At 31.3% G+C, this 23205-nt stretch overlaps 1 protein-coding gene across 1 annotated transcript; it reads left to right on the top strand.

Annotated features, from left to right (window-relative positions):
* The first annotated feature begins 224 nt into the window (after positions 1-224).
* Positions 225-22474, top strand: LOC124539443 (glucose dehydrogenase [FAD, quinone]-like). The gene is made up of 4 exons (XM_047116840.1): positions 225-974; positions 19601-19758; positions 20620-20734; positions 20951-22474. Exons 1-4 carry the CDS (start codon positions 363-365, stop codon positions 22274-22276), a joined length of 2211 nt encoding a protein of 736 aa, XP_046972796.1. The 5' UTR covers positions 225-362; the 3' UTR covers positions 22277-22474.
* The last annotated feature ends 731 nt before the right edge of the window (positions 22475-23205 follow it).

A 23205-nucleotide genomic window follows, 5' to 3' on the forward strand; every position in this document is an offset into this window, starting at 1 on the left:
TGTAAAAGACCTTAAAATATAGTCGTGTTATATAAAACTGATCAAAGAAATTCTTTGATTGGCAATTTTATCAAAAAAAAAAAAAAATGTGTCATCCTTTGTTAAATTAAATTAAAAAAAGAACGTCTTTGATAAGCGTCACTTTTCTTTATAATCATTTCGAAAGACATGACCGTATTGCATTAAAAACCATTGTATAAAACATTTCAAGTACATAGTAAGCACCCACTGCCTCTTTCACTAACTACACTGCAATCATTCTATTCTTAGCGTTCACGCGAGAAACACAAAGACCTAAGTCTAGTATATTTTGTATAATGAAATATTTCTTTTTTAAATAAGTGAAGTGATACCGTGATACAATGGCGACAGAATGGCGGCCTGCTGATATCAGCAGTATTTGTCCTGAGCAACAAGCGCCTCTAACACAATGTTCGGGAACAGGCTTCATGTTTTTGAGTCTCGTAACTCAATTATTTGGCGGTGTATCATATAGTGTACCGGAACTAAAGGAGAATCCATACCAAAGATATTTGTATCCACAAAGTTACCCATCATTTCCGGAAAGTTCCATAAGGCCAAACTATAATTATCCCTTAGAAGCCTATAAGTCTCATTACAATTTTGAAACGTTTCATCCTATACCATCATATCAAGGGAAGAGTTACCAATCGAAATCTTATAACCCGTACAGCCAATCTAGTGATAACGGTTTTAAAAATGACCATTCCAAATTCGAATCTAAGTTGCCAATTTTCGATTTCGAATTTTTGAAAAATTCTTTTGAAGATTTAATGCCTGCTGGAGCAATGCCAGCACAGATTGAAACGTCAAAAACGGAGTTGAAAAGAGCTAAAAGAGAAAGAAGATCAAGAATTAAGAGACAACCCGAAGAGTATGATTTCATTATCATTGGAGCTGGTTCCGCTGGATGTGTGCTAGCAAACCGTCTGTCAGAAGTAAAGAAATGGAAGGTAAATAATATATTTTATATTACGATTAACAAACAAAATATACAAAGATAATAAATATTCAATTTTAACAATATAACTTTATCTACATATAATAAAAATGGTGTGTCTGTTTGTAATATTAAAATAACCGTTTTTGTTACATGCATGTATATGTGTATACGGTACATACATATTTGACAACCAACAAAAATTTGGTTGGACCGATTTTGACAATAACTTCTATAAATGCTTATAAAGTCGCGTGCAGTTAGTTTTGTAATATAAAAGCAACGTAAATACTATTATATATACTATTAATTTAAATAATTGTATTTAACTAACATGACTTTGTGTTTTTTAAATATTAAAAAAAGAGTAACTAATGAGTTCCTTACCGTTCTTCTCGGTAGAATCTACTTTCCGAACCAGTGGTAGCTTCACTGAGTTATAAAATGACGATTCAAAAATCATTGTAAAAGCCTACTCGAATAAAGTTTATTTTGATTTTGACTAATTTTAAAACATTATTTTAAAGGACTTAATATAGCGCTTTATTTTTGAATATAATAAAAGCATAATATATCTCTCTATGTAGTGTCTATAGTAAAAGCATAAACGGCAACAGCTATTTAAATTTGACACGTAATAGATATGTATATACTCGTAGTAAAATTGAAATTAACGTATAATTCTACAAATATTTTTTTTTTATTAATAATAGACTAGTAGTCACCGTTACGTTGTAGGGCGTTGGTTGTCAGGTGTTAGGCAATTTTTTTTTGTGTAGGCAACTCAGTTTGTCTTGGAGTTCAAGTTTGCTTCACACCAAATTTCATCAAGTTCGGTTCAGCGGTTTGGTTGTGAAAGAGCGACGGACAGACAGAGTTACTTTCACATTTATAATATTTATATAGATAATATTGATTAGTAGAAAAATCAAAATGTAAAAATAGTTGCATCATGTATATGACATAATCATAGGGATTGATTCCACTGGCGTGTTAAGGCGATGCAGAAGCGTATATTTGTTCTTTCATATCAAAAGAAATAAAAATTAAATTATTATGTACCGATACTGGCTCACTCATATTTCAAATCAAACAAAGTATTGCTTTTTGGCGGTAGAATATATAATTTCTACCCAGACTTGTTTGTATAAGTCAAGTATTACCATAAAATGAAAAATATATAAGTATATAGGGCTTGACTTGGTTACAAATTTACTATACCTTGAAGAGTTTGAACCTACTATCATGAGTAAAAACACATGGTCAGACCATTACAATCTATAAATGTGAGGTGGCCTAGGGGTTAGACGCGTGCGTCTCAACCGATGATTGCATGTTCCAACCCAGGCAAGCACCATTGAATTTTAATGTGCTAAATTTGTCTTTATAATTCAGTTCATGCTTAGCGATAAAGAAAACATTGTGAGGAACTTTCATTTGTCAAATTTCAACAATATTCTGCCACATGTGAATCCATTAATCCGCATTGGAACAGCGTGGTGGACTACGCTCCAAACCTTCTCCTCAAAGGGAGAGTAGGCCAAACCCTAACATTGGGAAACTGACAGAACGTTAATGTTATCTTATGTACCCTTACGTATCACTGCTAATATCGTGACGTAATAATTAATTACATCTCCGTTTCTAATCAAGTATAAATTACACATTACATACATAGCTATCATAGATAATTTTAGCTTTAGCGTGAGTGTGGCTGTTCCTTAAGCGTGAGAGCGTATACCGTTTTTTTATTAGATAAATACTAAGATCTTAAGTAACATACGATATAACAATGGTAAGCTACCGTAATGAGGTCAATATGGCTATTATTATTCAATATTATGAGTTCCCGATAGTCAAGTATGAAATGCTGTTAATCTCACGATCCTGGGTACAAACCCCGAAAAACACCAATAATTTTATTTTGGAATATTCTGTCGAAAAATTCTTACAAGCATTTTAAAGTTTGATAAATTGTAGTACAGACATTAATTTAAGTCCTTTTTAATATGTCAATTTGCCAATTCATCATCAGTGTAGACTTTCTAAACCGGAAGTAGTAGGATAAGGTAATACAGCAGTGCGTTTCGATAAAAAATCATTTCGTATCTCACTCGAGAAAATTTGTACGGTGGTACGCCATTTTAACACGTATATTCTGTGAATGTTGCAATTATTAAAATCCATGTGACATTTCACGCTCATTTTCCGCGATTCGAGTTCGAGTTTCTTGTTACAGAATAACCCTGCAGTTGTGAGATAGTTATGTCTAGGTAAAAGTATTCCAGACTATAATCTATTTCAGTGACAAATTTGATTTGTATATTAAACATTTGCATCCATAATACCAATCACGATAGTTTTTATATTTGAGCCTTATTATGTCTCCTACGCAATTGAGATTCTCTATTGAATAAGCCCTTTTTAACGAATTCCGTCGGAATACATTTTTTTTATTTCATATTACAACTGATTTTACATCTTATATAGTAAAACGCTCAATTAAAAACGATTCTCACTTTTAATTGGCTTGTATTCTAACTTATAAAGTACCTATATTTAATGTATCCCATACTATACTTTATAAGACGAAAGTAATTATATCAGTCCCCTACCATACAAAAAGCGTAGTGACCTCGAATTAACATTAAAAACTGTTAGTCATGTTAATTCCTCGATTTAATTTATTTATACTTTAATCCAATATTAACTACGCGGAAAAAACTGAATAAAAACGCAGTAGCAACAAGCAAAGTATTTGTACGCAGAATAATATATTTATAGGAATTTTTTGTTTTCATATAATATTTCTTCTTATGTGTCCTATGTACATTATGTATGTAGTATACGATTATACATAACGTTAGTCATATAAATATTTACAAGACAAATATGAGAACATCACAGACCTATTGAAAGAATAATTATAGAAGGATTAAGACTGCATAAAAACCTCGAGCAGTCTGCTTTCAAGGAATATGACTACGACGGTTTTACTCCCAAGGCGCGCCAATAGATAATTCATTTCAAATTAAAAATACTTTACAACTTATATCAGCTGGTACTGCTTTCAAATTGATATCGTGTCCCTCCATAACTTTTTATAATACAATATAATACGACACAACTTAGATGTAGCATCAGCCAAATTCGTAAAAGCGATCACATTTGTTTTGTGTATCCGAAGTACACTATCCCAAATTATCAATATTTATTTCTCATGTGAATATGATCTTTACAAAAACGTAATAACTTGTATTATCATATGGCCTAATATATTAGCCAATTTGACACGCCGATTTATTGCTTGCTTTCTTGAGTTGAACTGGCGCGAGAATCTATAGCGATGAATAGGGTCGAATGGCGCGATAGGAAGCTATTTCTATTGGTTGTATAAATCGGCAGTAAACCGTTTTATTTTCATTTAATTGCATTTTCCGATGCTACATCTAATTTGTGTCGTACTATAGCAGGCAGTCTTCGACATACGTCGTTTCGACTTATGTCGTTTCAAGTTACGTCCGACAATGTTTTGACACAATTCCTCACACACACATACACACGTCAATCACATACGTCAATTGTGTCGATTTCCGGCATAGGAGAATCACTTGTCGCGAGGTCAATGTCATAGCAAGAAGAAAAATGAGCAATCTAATATGTCTCGACTTACGTCGTTTCGGTTTACGTCGCGTATTTCGAGAACCAAACATGTCGTAAGTACGACTACCTGTATCGATACCTCGATTATCCGAACTAGTTAGGTCCGAGATTAGTTCGGATAGTCGAACTGTAGCAAAGTTCAAACAAAACAACACCTTTTGACATACATATTAAAATATAAAACGTTATATGAAATACCTAAAATATATTTAACGCTATTCTATATTTATAAAATCGTTTTATTGACGAATTTCTGCAATGCGACAACGTTCGGATAATTAAGCATTCGGATAACTTAGGGTTCGGATAATCGAGATTCTAATGCACATGATTTTTAAAATTGATACTATCTTAAAATGTTATAAGATATTGTTCAAGAAAAAAATTCTTAGAGGCATTTTAAAGTTTGGTAAATTGTAGTACAGACATTAATTGAAGTCCTTTTTAATATGTCAGTTTCCCAATTCATCATCAGTGTTGCCTTTCCAAACGGGAAGTAGTAGGAGGTAAAATGTTATAAGATATTGTTCAAGAAACGCACTTTTTATAATAGAATCGCATATACAATACTTCTATTGATATATTGACTTTACGGATACGGAAACTGGGTGTTCTGTTTATTATTATTTTTATTGTCACTATAAATACCTAATAACCAACGATTATAATAATGCAAAGAAAGCTTATTATTGTTCTATTATAATTAACTATATAAATGAAGTTAAATGTTATAACATTACTTGAGCATTTGTTGCACTTAAATATTTTTACTTAGTTGTACTTTTTTAATATACCACAGAGGCGGTTGTATTTTTTTATGGATACTTTTGCGGTAGAGCGTATGGGCCACCTGATGATAAGTGGTCACCGTCACCCATAGACAACGCTGTAAAAAATATTAACTATTCCTCACATCGTCATTGCGCCACCAATCTTGGGAACTAAGATGTTAAATCCCTTGTACCTGTAGTTACACTGGCTTACTCACCAATTAAACCGGAACACAACAATACTGCGTACTGTTGTTTAGCGGTAGAAAATCTGATGAGTGGGTGGTACCTACACAGACGGGCTTGCACAAATGCCTACCATCGGGTAATAAGTAATCGATTTGGTTCCAATTTTGTATTTAAATAAAGTCTCTTGTCTTGAGTTCATTTTAAAAGGAATATTACCCGAAAGAAACGCAAATTTTAAGGACATGGAAATGCATTTATTTTAACAACAGATTGTAAAATAACAAAACTACTTGTATTTTTTTCTACAGCACCAATGACTGTAGGTAGTGCTGACCATTTAGCATTAGATGACAGATCTGTCCTTCTTCAAACTAAAAAAAAATATGAAAGGAACGTTTAAAATACAAAAAATATTTTATATTATGTTAGTGTGTTTATTAAATGCAGCATTCAAAATTTGATTATAAACTAACTATGAATAGATAATTATCTCTGAATATAATAGAATATCTCTTAAATAATAACCCTAATATACTAAAATGTATTGTTAAAGCAACCCTTATAACGACCAATACTGTCCTCTAAACAACGCCGGTATCATTGTATTAAATCTATATATTAAAGTCTTTCAACACAACATATATTAAAAAAATACCTATAACTACATATAGAACTCTGTCTCAATAACATAGTATTTAAAAATAATAAAGTATGTAACGATTTCTTAGACCTGAGTAACAATTATAGGTATACACATAATTTGCATAAAATATGTTATTTATTTTTTTAAATAACTTAATAATTTAGTAAATAATATGTTAATATAGATAATAAATAAAACACTACAAAAGAAAAATTAAAATTAGTATAAAGAAATAAAGAATTAATATGTATATGAATAAAAGTACTTTTTGTTCGTATTTTTTTTTCTTAAATTTAGGTAAGGCTTCAGAAATAATAAGATTCGCAATTCTCAAGTTATCTATAAATATTAGATGACAAATATTTTAATAGTAAGTAGACACCAAGTAAATTGATTAATTTAGTGACAAAAAAACAGGTATATTTGTGTGCGTATGACATACATGTGTGTATCTTAACATTTCCCTAATGATTTTTAACATGATTACATGAGCACTATATATAACTCTAGTACAAGTATCAGACTAAAATAATCGACAAACATCTACAAAAGTGTCAAATAGTATAACTATATAATATTCCATATTCAATTGTCAACTCAGTAGGGCTATTCTATGACCAAAAAACCCGAATCTCACTCCAGAACACGATTGTGAAATTTCTGAATGTTATTGTATGTGAGATATATGTATCAAAATATCGTATCACTAAGTGAGTGTCAGTCGTCAACATTTCACGAGTGAGATACGAATTCTTACAGAATCACACTCCATGTCAAAAAACCTTCTACGTGGTTAATCTAAGACGCATTGAAGCAGCGTGATGGAGTGAGCTTTAAACCTCTTCACTACGGAATAGGAAGCCTTTTTCCATAAGTGGATTATTAATAGTCTATTTATAAAAGATTATTTCTTATAAATAAACGTATATATGAAAAACGATTATGAAATAAAGCCTATGCAACGACGGTTTGTTGAAACTCCTTAAATTAGTATTGCCTTTGCAAAAACTTTTCAATGATAATAAACTCGATGTGTTAACACTAGAAGTGACACCGTATATTTTATTTACATTGTATTTTATTTTACAACCTTACTTTTTTACGTTTTACAGTGATATATATAAACAAATGAATGGATAAAGTCGGCATATTTAGAATCTATTTGTATATGTTGAAGCGTCAAAAAGTTTAGTTAGGATTTATTTATTTTTTTATCGTACATACTGCCCATACTGGCGACGTCAGTATGACGTAGAACACATGACAGCGATCAAATCAAATCAAAACAAATCAAAATAAACTTTATTCAACTAGACTTTTACAAGCACTTTTGAATCGTCATTTTACAATTAAGTGAAGTGAAGTCAACAGGTATTAACTCCACGCTTTTCTATTATCTATAAAAAAGTGTGGATAAAAGGGAGATTTCAAAAAATATCGAAAAAAATATATTACGAATGTGAATGTATGAATATCATCATATCTGATAATGAGTATATGCCTTACTCCTCATTATATATATTTAGAATCTACTTATACATGTAGTACACGTTTTGTATGTGTAAGACATTAAAGAGAAAATTAAAAATCAACAAAACAAAAACAAAATGTCATAAAAAATAATACACACAATCATCAATAGTATGCTTTGTATTTTATTAAGTATGGATGTGTGTGTGAATCTACAAGTAGCGTTCCTTCTATAATTAAAGCAAGAAAGCCGCTTCCAGCGCTTTAAATCGATGACAAAACTAAAACAATGACAGCGAATCCCAAAGCGAAAAACTTTCACAATCGTTTTCCGTTGTTAGTTCTTGGCGCTGTTCCTCGTCTGGTAATACTATCTTAATAGAGAACGTTTTAAGATATACAAACTAGTGGTTGATTGTAACTTCGCCGCTTTAAGTTTATAAAGACACTATCATAATGTTATGAAAATTGTTCCTTGATATATTTCAGCCATAATATATAGGTATAGACTCATGATACTAATTATTTTTTATTAATTTTGTAGTAAATATATCTAAAGAAAATATACAGTTTTACAATAAATATAATATAAATAGAGAAATTGAAACTTTTAATTCGTTTTGAAGAGCCGTGCTGTCCTAGTGGTTAGAACGCGTGTATCTAAAACGATGATTGCAGGTTCAAACCCAGGTAAATATATTAATGACTATAGTACATGACATTCGTCAAAGTGTAAAATTGAAGCAAAATCGATCGTGTGCAAAATCGTATTTCGTTATTATACGGTGTTTAAATTGTTATAAGATGCACATTGAAAAACACTTGGAACAATTACTCAAAATCAATCAATTTTTTTTCACATTTTTTTTACAAAGCATTTGAATTTATGAATGGGCACAGTTAAAAATATCTGCAGCGTTTTACTATAGAAACGAATACCTTGCCCGAGAAGGATAACCGACTTTGAGGAGTCGGAATCTTAGCGCTATAAGCTCATTATTGCATATATAATTACTATAATTGATTTTATCAAAAATATCATTTTAGTCAGTCTGTCTGTCTGTTTGTTCTGGCTAATCTCTGGAATGGCTGTACCGATTTCGACGCGACTTTCACTGGCAAATAGCTACATTAATTAGGAGTAATTTAGACTACAACAATATTTTTTTGTTAAATTCACATACGCATGAAGTCGTAGGCACAGCTATTCTAAGTTTGATATATAATTTATCGTAAACGATACAAAACTATAAAAAATGCAAGGAAGAGACAACTGAAAGGGTTTTTCCGAATTGCATCAACAAATCCCGGAGGCTCTAGGTTTAAACCCTTGATCGGGCCAAAAAAATTGGATATTACTGTCAAGAACATCTCTCGTGTTTAACCGCGAAATCTTTCTGGTTGTGTCGAAGACAATGCACTTGTGTTTTGGTGTACAACAGAGTTGAATAATACACCTCGAAAAATAAGTAAATACTGGACAACATCACATACATTACTCTGATCCCAATGTAAGTAGCTAAAGCACTTGTGTTGTGGAAAATCAGAATGAGGGTACCACAGTTCAAGAGACAAATATATTCCTTGCTATGTCAGTAATTACAAACTTATGTATATTACAATAAGCTATACTATACATTTATTATAACACATATACATAATACAATATGTATGTATGTATGTCATTGTATAATTATTGTAAAAAGAGAAGGTAAAAATACCATAAATAATTAATGGTTAAAAAGTAACTGAAAAATGAAACAAATGTAAAAAAAAAAACATTTCTATTTCCTTGACATTTTTAATTAAACCTTTTGTGTAATATTTTGCTTTATTTCAGTTTTAATTTAAAACGGAATGTTTCGTGTATTGCATAAAAATATTTACCATCAAATTTTCATATATATTCAACTAGATTTAGAAATAGAGGCCACTGTGTCTGTATATTATTAGGAATGGCCCAGTGGTTTGAACACGTGCATCTTAACCGATGATTTCAGGTTTAAAACCCAGGTAAACACCACTATATATATATATATATATATATATATATATATATATATATATGGTTAATTTGTGTTTATAATTCATCTCGTGCTCGGCGGTGAAGGAAAACATCGTGAGGAAACCTGCATGCGTCTAATTGCATTGAAATTCTGCCACATGCGCTTTCAACCGGAACCGTCTTTTGAATGAACGCGAATTTTCACGAGACGCACTAGTCCTTAACTAATATAAAACCTTCATCAGTGATGCTATGACAATCTAATATTTGATATTAAATAAAACATACTTCCGAATTTTATGTTGATAAAATTCATTTGTTAACTACATATACAGTTTTATAACACAATTTCATTCGCGTGAAAAAATCGCATAAAACAGCTTAACATTGTTTTATATGCAACAAACCGCTGAACCGAATTTGATATAAATTGGTATGAAGCAAACTTGAACTCCAAGATAGTAAGTAGGCTACTTCTTACCTGACACATGACAACCATACTAAAAGCAGCTTATTACTTAATTGCTATGTTACACAATCTGTAAAAAAAGTGATTTATTTTAACAGTTGAATTTTTTTTTTAATTTCACACTTTATTGGAAATAAAAAAAAATCGGCCAACCCCGCAAGTATTGCAGAAAATAACGTCAAAGAGTACTATTGTATTTGTATAAAAATTGCAAATAAATATATCGGATTCGAATCGTTACGAAAAACCGATTGACAATTAGTCACGTACAAACTTCGCTTTAGTAACGCCATCTATTGTCGAGGAACAGAAAACTCTTTATTCGTTTATAATTAAGGTAACCGATATTTAGTTACGTCACTTACTTAATTCTTTGTAATACTCCGTGGAGACCTTGAATAGAGTTTTTTTGTCGTTTTAAAATGAAACGACTAACACAATCGCTTATTTTATTGTATCAGATGGTTTTCTAAAATCGATATCGAAATTAAATATTACGCCTATTTGTCACAAATATATAACAATTGTAATAGAATTTTTATTTAGTTACACGTGTTTTATTAGACAAATAATTTAGGTAATGTTATTGACATAAGTTATTACGTAAACTAGATAAGCAACTCATACCTACAATGGTCTATACCTACTAATCTATACTTCTATACTAATATTATAAATGTTAAAGTAACTTTGTCTGTCGCTCTTTCACTACCAAACCAGTGAACTGACTTTCATAAAAATTTGGTATGAAGCAAACTTGAATTCGAAGAAAGGATAGAGGCCACTTTTTTGCCTAATACACGACACCCTAAAACGCAAAAAAGAGTCGAGATGGCCCAGTGGTTAGAACGCTCGCATCTTAACCGATGATTGCGGGTTCAAACCCAGGCAAGCACCGCTTATTCATGTGCTTAATTTGTCTTTATAATTCATCTCGTGCTCAGCGGTAAAGGAAAACATCGTGAAACCTGCATGTGACAAATTTCATAGAAATTCTGCCACATTTGTATTCCACCAACCTGCATTGGAACAGCGTGGTGGAAAACGTTCAGCGGTAGGAATTTACAGGCTGTTGTTGTTGTTGTTGTAAAACGCAAGCGAACACTGGGCCATCTCAGCTCTTCATATTATTAACAATATTTTTATTAAAACACTCCATAATTATACATGGATTTCATTTACATGGGAATTAAAAATTATTTTAATTACCGTTCGTTCCGTTGTTTTACCTCTGCCGTGCGCCCCTTAACAGTTTTTTTCTTGTAGAATAGTGATAATAAGGTGATTTTATGGTGGCCTTTGAATTATGTTTTGTTTTACTTTAATGAGATCGTTTAACCTGAATACACTTTTCCTTCCTCTCATTGTCACGATCGAAAAGTGAAAAAGTTAATCTTTAATATTTTCACCTAGAGAATTATTTCACAATGACTAATATTCCAGCCACGCGCAGTCATGTTTTATTTTATATTGGACAACATCACATACATTACTCTGATCCCAATGTACGTAGCTAAAGCAACTGTGTTATGGGAAATGAGAAGTAAAGACGGTACCACAAACGCAGACCCAAGACAACACAGAAAACTAATGAATTATTTCTATCGAAATCGAATCGAACCCGGCACCTCGGAGTGGCGTACCCATGAAAACAAGGATAAAGTCTATTCGACCAAGGAGGTCGTCAAGATGTGTATAAAATTGTTCTATTTATAATTAAGATTGGTGTACACATATTTTATCAATAAAACAAACAAGAGGTGTATTCCTAAGTATCTCTCTCTAAAGATTAAGATGGTTTGTTGGTCGAAATACAGCAGATTTTTATATGACAAATGCAGATAGCCTCACAACGTTTTCTGTCATCTCCGAGCCTGGTTTGAAACCGCAATCGTGGTATAAGTTCACACTTCACAACCTCTAACCACTGGGCTATCTCAGCACTTGTGTAAACAGTTATAAGTTAATAATATTAAGAGTAATAGATGATTTCATAATGCCCACAAAGCGATATAAAGTTCATACCCATTCGCTTAAAGTAAAATAAAACTGCTAATGAAATTAGATTAGAATCGGTATTTGTGCTGTATGCGAAACGAAAGGAATCTTCACACAACAACAACTGCTGGGTTAAGGCCACCTCTTCCATTAAGGAGCGAGGTTGGAACATATTCCACGCTGGTCCAATTCGGTTTGGTGGAATGCACATGTGGCAGAATTTCGATGAAATTAGACACATGCAGATTTCCTCACGATGTTTTCCTTTACCGCCGAGCAGAAGATGAATTATAAACACAAATTCAGTACATATATATAGTGGTGCTTGCCTGGGTTTGAACCCGAAATCATCGGTTAAGATGCACGCGTTCTAACCACTGGGCCATCTCAGCTCTGGTGGTAACGCATCTTAACCGATTATATTAAATGATCACTGCTTCTGATACATTAGGCAGGATGTTTTTGCATTTCCCGAAAATTGTAAACAAACTGTACTTGAAAAATAAATATCGAAATATGCTTGATAAAAAAGTTCCGTTATTCAAAGTACAATATGTTCGAATTGAAAATATGAAAATACCTGAATGAACGTAGTCTATATTTTTTTAAAATAAAAGTTGATAAAATTAGTTTCACTTGTACAGGCTTGATTGGCTAACAACAACAACAGCCTCTAAATTTCCCACTGCTGGGCTAAGCCCACCTCTCCCTTTTGAGAACGACGGGAAGAAAGAGAGTGTTTTTTGAAACATATTCCACCATGCTGTTCCAGTGTGGGTTGGTGGAATACACATGTGGCATAATTTCCATGAAATTAAACACATGCAGGCTTCCACGGTATTTTCCTTCACCGCCAATCACGAGATAAATTACAACTTAATTACATTAATATTCAGTGGTGTCTGGGTTTGAACCCGCAATCATCGTTTAAGATGCACGCGTTCTTACCACTGGACCATCGGCGGCTTTGATTCACTCTTTGAACAGGTACACAACAATATTACGTATTACCAGGCTTTGTGATGTATAAGTATCATCTATTGATTGGCACGCCGTTGTGTTAACGAAACTCTATGATATTATATGTCTCTATATTTATTTACCGATTTTATGTTTCATATATTCCGCCAGGCGTCTCGTGTTGATTGTATTTTTTATATACAATACAGTTAAGCCCTTACGCTAATGGATTGTATTAAACTGATATGCAATCGGTATATTTAGAAATATACAAACAATAACTAAAAAATAAAAAAAAGTTGATCAATTGCTACACTGTTATTGTTTTCTTTTATTCATAGTTTAATGGGTTGTAATATAACTCTGAATTTAGAAGATGGTTTAAAATCATTTTCTTACATTTCGCGATCGCGTTCTGCAATAACGACCTGATGGTAAGTGGTCACCAACACCCATAGACATCGTCAATGCGCCACTACCCTTGGGAACTAAGATGCTATGTCCCTTATGCCTGTAGTTACACTGGCTCACTCACCCTTCAAACCGGAACACAACAATATTGCGTACTGTTGTTTAGCGGTAGAATATCTGATGAGTGGGTTACCACCCAGGCGGGCTTGCGCAAAGCCCTACCACCAAAAGTATTAATATGTAGTATTCTTTACGTACAGCTCATTAATTGATATATAATAATGCAAAACACGTACTTACGTTTTGCTATAATAATAAATAAGGGTTAACAGAATAAACATAAATGCTTATTATTCTGTTAACCCTTATTTTCTTATACATTAGATATATTGTATAGAAAAAAATTGTCATTTTAAATATCTTTTTCTTGTATGACATATATTTAACTCATAAATTGATTCTAATTATTAATTGAATTTATTTCATTTCCTTTTCAATTATTGACCATACAGTAAATACATGACATTCATTAGAAAATACCTAATATGACATTTGCTTTATGGTGACTTTCTATTTTAAAATGGTTTTTAAAACCTATCATTGTCTTTTTTGTGATATAGGTAGATGGACGAGCAAATAGGCTAAACGATTGTCTGTGTTCACCACCACCCGTAAACAATGATGCAGTTAGAAATATTGACCATTCATTACATCGCCAATGCGCCACCAACCAAGAAACTAAGATGTTGTGACCCTTGTGCCAGTACTAACACTGGCCCACTCAACTTAACTGGAACACAACAATATTAAACACAGCTGTTTAAGTCTCAATATGACTGTATTTTCATAGTCAGTCAACTCAGTCAGGGCAAACAATTTTATAGAAAACATTCTTACATTTTAAAGGAAATGAAGACGTCAAATTTTGAAATAAATTTTTTACTCTTTGCTATCGAATACAATACCTTTGTCAATGTTCTCGTAACTTTCGTAGGCCGTTAAAATATATATAAAATACACGTAAAAATACACGTAACACGTGTAAAACACATAACGTTACCATAACAGACGCTATAATCATAAAACACACGAAATCATGATAGCACTGTTGGAAATGGTATACATAGAATAAAATTTAAACGAACTCATATACTGTTACGCGGTGAACTTTACAAGTTACGATATTTTTCGGTGGTATGTTTTGATAACAGGTTTTGTTTATATAAAAAAAAAGTTACATAACATTTTTAACTTGAATATAAAAATACAATAGTTATAATGAGCGAGCCCGAGAGGTGCAAATAAAACGTTCTATTTCTTAAACTATTTACTAAGAACAAGAACAGTGGCGGATTTACCAATAGGCTAAGTAGGCTGGAGCCTAGGGCAGCAGATTTAGAGGGGCGGCAAATTTAGCCGAATTTGTGAACAAAAAAACCTTATAACTATATGTATACACATTAAGTCCGTACTCCGTAAACTCGTCACTACATGCGGGAAAAATAATCTAGTAACTGAAAGAAATATCACCTAGTTTATTATCATACTAATAACGGGAAAAAACCGATGTAATGAGGACGATAGAACACAAATCATAAATGTTGCAAAAAAAAAGTACGTGCGGCAAAAATTTCATAGCCCACTAGCCTACTAGCAGATTTGTAAATCCGCCACTGAACAAGAAGTAAAGAAAATATATATACATATATCCTCTCAACTAATTACCCTAGTGTCTACTGCTCGAAGCGTGAGCCAGAAGTGAAGTCTCCTTCATACTCGGTACCGATGGTAGCCGAATCATCAGGGGTCTTGTTGTTGCAACTCTTACGATTCCCACATTATGTGTTATGAAGAATTATTGAATTCACGGCGATCGCTTTGGTGGTATTATTGTTGTATTCCCCAGATGTTCAAGTAAGGTTTTACGAGTATTCTTTAATATGGAATGATGGGAAATGTCGTTATCCATACTGTAGTCTATTGTCATTAAAACACCGAATGTAGTCCAAGTATTAATCAATTTTTAAATTTAGTTTATTGTTACAAAACAACCCAGTAGCTTCAATAACTATAACTTAGTAACCCCTATTATTTTCGAAACGCACGCGTAAAAAAATGGTATATTAGTCCATATAAAAATAGATTACCAATTTAACTTACACACCAATGTACCAAAAATCATCAGATCTAAAAGGTCCCTTGTGTCTGAAATCACACTAGTACTTACAAACCGGAGCTGCTTTAGCTGTAGAATTAGTGTTGAATATTTATATTATACCACAAAGCCCTAATAATAAAAGTGTGTATAGGATAATTAATTATCATGACTATCATTACATAGTATAAAACAAAGTCGTTTACCGCTGTCTGTCCCTATGTATGTTAAGTCTTAAAAATTACGCAACGGATTTTGTTGTAGTTTTATAGATTGATTAGAGACGAAGGTTTTTGTATACAATACATAGACAATAATTACTAAAAAACACTGATAATTTTAGTAGCCCCTTCTGTGATGTCATAGCATTGCACCCGTGCGAAGCCAGGGCAGGTCGCGAGTATGAGTAAATGATTTAATGCATTAATATAATATGAGTAACGTATTACATCAGAAATCATGATTATAATGATAATTTTGTGGCTTAATGTTAATAGATCCCATATCAATAACGTTTACTTTATTTAATCAGAACAGATACTATTAATAAATGGTTGTTATTTTATATAAAGCAATTATACCTTTTGTATAATATTTTAGTAATACAAATGTTTATTAATATATTTTTCGAATTAATTGTTAATAAAAACCAGTTCGTTATTTTTATAATAATAATAAATAAATAATATAGCTTTATTTATTAATAATGATAAATAGAAATTGACAATTAGATCTTTAGTGGTAAAATCGACTTTAAATACATTATAATAATAATTGATGTGCATAAATTATACACTTGATTGTAATAATCTACCATTTAATTGCATAAAAATCTACCATCTATTTAAAAAAAATAATTGATTGATAAACATTATAATAAATGTATTAATGAACATTGAAATCACTATCAAATATTGAAATTAAATTATTAAGCATTAAATTCAACGATTGATCACTAAAATAAATGATTAAATATTTAAAAAAAAAATTGTATATTTTCCATGTGTTTGTAAGTATTATTAATATCAACTATTAATTAATATTAAAAATAAATTTGTTAATTGTATTTTTTAAGTTATTATTAGTGAAGCGTATTCAACAAAAGATAATATGTGACGTTAATATTTGATGACTTTCAGGTCGAGTATATTATATATACTTACATTTAAGTAACATAATTTTGTATTTTAAATGTTGGTATAGAGTAACTACTGAGTTTCTTGACTTATTAACTTTACTTAATATAGTTTGAATAAAGTATATTTCGATGTTGATTCTTGTTAACTTTATGTGTTTTTTAAATGTAAACCACATTATAATTAAAATGTGTATTTTGGTACTTTTAACTCCGGGTCGCAATAGGCTATTTGACAATGCGAAAAAGAAATTGTGAATTATTGTAATCAGTGTATATTATGAGTTTAAAAATGATTATTTAGTAACGAAAGGTGAAAATGATATTTAATTTATTCAAAAATCCATAAATAAAAATGCATTTTTTCTCGAACACTCCTGATTGGCCGGGCTTATGGTGAACTCACTTTCTTGTAAACTTTGCTTTTCTACTATATGTACCACAGATTAAAATACAGGAAAGTGACGTCCCCGACCCCATTGCAGCGCCATATTGTCCAAGTAGCGTTTTTGCGCGCTATTTAAATATGGAATTTTTAATATGATATTTTTCGGCAAATATGTACTAGAAATAAAAAAACACAACTTTTACTGGGTTCCTTAACATCTACTTAATAATATGAAATGGATTTTAAAAACCAGTCAAATAGACTATGTTTGCGCCTGACTTAAAACTAATCAATAATTTTCAAATGTTACATTGCTATAATAAAATAATCTTGTTTTAAATCTACGTCGTCAAAACGTTAGGTTTATAACGAAAAGAATATAATATGAGCGAAGGCAAGTTTCGAGAGTGGCAAATTTAATTTTGTATCTCATCCCCGCTTCAGCAATTCATTCAATTTTAATAGTTGAGACTCAATCAAACTTTTCGTTTACAGATTGGAGCACTCATTTTTCATATTAATTGTTACTGCTACTTTTTGTTCCGTATTTAAATGTATATTTTGAAAATATTCGTATTTCACGATTAACGTATAAATTATTTATGTTATGCTGTACGAGAAAATGTTGTAATTTTAAGATAAAATAATTTACTTGGTGATTCATCAGATATTCTACCGACAAGTAACTTAGTACTTAGTACTGTTGTTTCGGTTTGAAGGGTAAATGAGTTAGTGTAACTACAGGCACAAGGGACTTGACATATCAGATTCCAAGTTTGGTGTCGCATTGGCGATGTAAGAAATGGTTAACTTTTGGTACGGAACCAATGTCTACGGGCTGTAATGGCCGTTTTTAATCAAATTTCCTATGTGCCTATTGTATGATACAATTGTATGATAAATAATTTACTTGGTGGTAGGGCTTTATGCAAGCCCGACTGGGTAGGTACTACCCACTCATCAGTTATTCTACCGCCAAATAACAGTACTCAGTATTGTTGTGATCCGGATTGAAGGGTGAGTGAGCCAGTGTAAACACAGGCACAAGGGACATAACATTTTAGTTCACAAGGTTGGTGGCACATTGACGATGTAAAGAATAGTTAATATTTCTTACAGAGTCATTGTCTATGGGTGATGGTGACCACATACCACCAAGTGGCCTATATGCTAGTCCGCCAAGCTATACTATAAAAAAAATAAAGAAACATCACATAGGATGAAACAAAGTAGTTTACCGCTGTCTATCCCTATGTATGCTTTGATCATTTAAATTACGCAACGGATTTTGAAGTGGTTCTTTAATAGATATATTGAATCAAGAAAAAGGTTCATATGTATATAACATGCACACTATAATATAGAAACACTGATATTGTTAAAGGTTAGAGGTTTTAAAGTAATGTCGTAAATAAACACATTATTTCAGTATATTTAGTAGCATCCTGCATCCGTGTGAATGGGTGGGTCCATAGTATTAAAAAAATAAAGTAACAACCTGTAACGGTGGGACTGTTAGCCTAAAGCCTCTCTTTTGAAGAGAAGGCTTGGACATTACTAAAAATATACATTAGTACTTACATTAATATATTTTTCCAAGTTGCAATTATTATAAAGACATATAAAACAAATGAAAATTGAGAGGTAGAGGTAAGATTAACGTCTTATAATCACCAGAGGATTTCGGCTCAGATATAAAATTTACAAGTTATTATTCTACTTTATGCTTATCGATATTCAATATAAATTACCAGCTCGATAAAGACCTGAGAAGAGCTGGTAAAAGTTTGCATACAATTTAATAAAGGTATCTAGTACACACTAATAATTGTATATTTTTAGCAAAGAAGATTTCTTCGTCATTTTTATGTTTTCAGTTACAGAGATACTTTCTGATATCTGTATTATTTTTATGTACCTCTAATACAGAAAATGCAACATGATCTTACCCCAACCGCCAAATAGACGGCTACACATTTCCAGAATATAGTAACAGCCAAAATTTTACAGAAATAATTTTAATGTTTAGGATATCTTTAAGTCAAAGTCAAAAGTCAAAAATCTTTATTCAAAATAGAAGTGATTACCCTTTCTAATTGATAGTCAAAAATCCACCACCAGATCAGACCTGAGAAGTACCGGCGAATGAAATTCAGCGGGATCAAATTTATTTTTTGTCCATAACATGTTATATATACAATATATATTTTTAATAATAAAACAAATACAGAAATATATTTATAATTCTAATTCCTATTTATTCATTAAAAATTTTTCAAAAAATCACTTATTTCGAAAATATGATATACCTAATTATGTACGTAATATGTTGTTATGAGTTACATTAAAAATAATGTCTACATAATGCATTTAATTGTTACAGGTGCTTCTAATAGAAGCAGGGGCTGAAGAGCCAGATGTTACAATGGTGCCTGCATTTCCTCCCGTTCTTGCAAGATCTAGTATCGACTGGAACTACAGGACGCAACCAGAAGAACTAACCTGCAGATCCATCAGAGGTCAAACTTGTGCCTGGACAAGGTAATACATTATGATTTTCTATCAAAACTTAACTATATCTCATAATTAACAATCATATCCAGATGTAGTAAACAAGGTATAAAAAAAGACAAAATAATTGGAGAACCAAGAAAGCAAAAAATTAATTGACATTTTATAAAGACTATCCATATATTTTCATTTAAGCCAGTAACGAAATAACACATTATGTGTACAACACATGAATAATCAAATAAAAAAAATTATAAGTAAAATTTATAATAAGAAAATTTACAAACGAATACACAGATTTACGAAACGCCTTTTAAAGGCTGTGTTTAAGCCAAATATATTCGCACCTTTCCATAGTAACGAAAAGGGCCCATTAAGATCTAGGGTCGGCGGAGATAAATCACGAGTTCAGGATTGCTACAACTCAGCGGTCGAGTAATGGCTTTTCTTAAGCCGTAAACTATACAGAATTCATGAAAGGGATAACGGGACTAGATGACAAGTGAATACTTAAATATAATAGTTGGAATAATAACGGAAGTAGATATTTATTTAAGATATCAGTAGCAACGTATGCACATAAACGCTGCCTGGTCAAATGGTAGATAGTAATCATGGAATTTGATTAATCCTGCTAGTATTTCTATTTGTTATAATGAAAAAAAATCCTAGCCCTTTTAATGAAACCTATATAGATAGTAAATATTTAAACAAAAATTAAATTTAAATTTTATCATTTAAAAAATTTTACCTTGACATTGGCCCTAAAAATGTACAGTTTTGGACAGAGAGAGAAAGTTTGAAAACAGCGTATTATATATTAGCACAATCAAATAAAATTAAGACAATTTTCTAAAAATTTGTATTAACATTTCAAAATGTGTTTTACAGAGGCAAGACTATGGGAGGATCCAGTGCAGTCAACTACTTAGTGTATATGAGAGGCAACAAACGTGACTATGATAACTGGGCAGAACTTGGCAACCATGGGTGGAGCTACCGAGACGTAATATTTAATTTACTAATCAAATCGTATTTAGCTTTTTGTAATGTTGCTTTGTAATGTAAGACATTAACATCTAGTATAAATATATAATTACCTATTACCCTATGAAGGGTAAATGAAATAAAAGAGTTATTCATGTTTACCGAAACAATATTACTATTTATCAACAATATTCATTATCTCCAAATTAAAACCTTAATAATTTTATTATTGCAGGTCTTACCATATTTCAAAAAGTCTGAAAACAATAGAGATATAGAATCTCATGATAAATACTATCACTCAGTTGGTGGACCATTAAACGTTGAAAGATTTTCGTATGTCGATGTAAACACAATGATGTTAGTTGAAGCTTTCAAAGAAAAAGGTTTGCCAATAAGAGATTTAACCAAAGAAGATAATATCGGAACTGATATAGGACTATCTACTTCTAAAGATGGAAAAAGAGTATCAACAAATGTTGCATTTATCAAACCAATACGAAATGTCAGACCTAATTTACACATCGAGGTAAATGCATTTGTTACTAAAATTATAATAGATCCTCATACGAAGACAGCTCATGGAGTAAATTATATCAAAGATGGTATCGAGCATAATGTGTATGCCAAAAAGGAAGTTATTCTCAGTAGTGGTGCAATAAATTCCCCAAAAATACTAATGCTGTCAGGTATCGGTCCTAAGCACCATCTAGAAAGTTTAAATATACCTGTACTATCTGATTTAAATGTAGGTCAAAATTTACAAGACCATGTAACCACAGAAGCCTTGATTATATCTCTATCTAACAAAACATCAACTTTAGTAAGTGAGCACGAATTATTAAATGAAGTTTATAAATACGAACAACAACATCCTAAAAAGTATGGACCGTTGGCAACGACTAGTACTCTAAATGGTATAGCATTTATTAGAACAAAATATGAATATGAAAACGTACCAGATATCCAGTTCCACTTTGACGCAAGAAACGTTGAAGAGTTTTATTCAGATCCCACAACATACATAGCAACGAACGTACTGCCTCTGTCTTTCTATAATGGTCTTGCAGCGAGACCACTTTTACTTGTACCAAAAAGTAAGGGATTTATTCTTTTGAATCATACTGATCCAATTTTTGGTCCACCATTGATATATCCAAGATTTTTCACTCATAAAGAGGATTTAGATGTATTGGTTGAAGGTATGCGGTATGCTGTTAGTTTAGAAGAAACGGATGCATTCAAGCACAGTGGGGCAAGTTTTGTTAAAATACCAGTACAAGGCTGTACAGAATACATATGGGGAACATATGATTATTTCGCATGTTTACTCATAGAATATACTGGCACGATTTATCATCCAGTTGGCACATGCAAAATGGGCCCTGAATGGGATAGGGATGCAGTCGTTGATCCAAAACTACGTGTGTATGGTATTAAAAAATTAAGAGTAATTGACTCATCCATTATGCCTGTTATAACTAGGGGTAACACTAACGCGCCAACTATTATGATAGCAGAAAAAGCATCTGATATAATCAAAAGAGATTGGTTATCGTAATTAAGAAAGTAATATAGATTTAGGAAAATTGTAAATAATCTAAATTGAACCAAATATTTAGGAATTATATTAATGTATTTAAATAAGAATATGATTTTTTTAAACACATGACGAGTAAAAAGTATGGATTTGTACTTTTATAATATATTCTTATTTTTTTATTTAAAACTGGCGATATATTTTTCTCGTTTTAGAAAGGTCGCTGTTATAGCAAGCTTTATCTTTTAAAATTACAAATCATGGTTTCCACATCTTTCTGGAATGATTTAATTTTTACTTAAGGAATTCAAGTATAGATTCTTATATAAATACAATGTCCAAATATTATTTTATTGTAGTGGTTTTTTTAATTTGCTTTCTGTCTAATTTTAAGTTGTTATAATTACATTAAGTAACCGTAATCTCTAATAATTAAAAACAATGCTGACAAATCTTTGTCACAGCGTAAAAATATTAAACAATGAATTTGTAAAATAAATGTTTCGTTAAAATATTGTTTCATTTTAGTCCAGTCTGCTCTTGTTATTTACAAAACTGGTATTCGATGAAAAATTTTTTAGTATTAGTTATTTTATATCACATAACAATAAATGTTGTTGCTTAAGCACATATCATGCATACATGCATATGCATATATCAATACCTTTGTTATATGAAGTATATTAAATTAATGTTTATATTACAAAGCTTGGTTGATTTCAAAACCTATTAAAACAAATGATGTTAGTTAGAAATTCTATTTAAATAAACAAAACTAAAACAATTATTAAATATCTTTTCAACCATTGAATATTTATTATTGTTATTTTTAAGCCAATTACTTCAAACAAAAAAAAGTCTGCTACTAGGTTTTGAAATTTGGCAGTGAAATACTACGGGGGCTTAAATAAAATTAATTAAATTGTGAAACATGTAACAAAAGTGTTGAC

The sequence above is a fragment of the Vanessa cardui genome, chromosome 22 (assembly GCF_905220365.1).
Source record: "Vanessa cardui chromosome 22, ilVanCard2.1, whole genome shotgun sequence".
NCBI classification, from domain to species: Eukaryota; Metazoa; Arthropoda; class Insecta; order Lepidoptera; family Nymphalidae; genus Vanessa; species Vanessa cardui.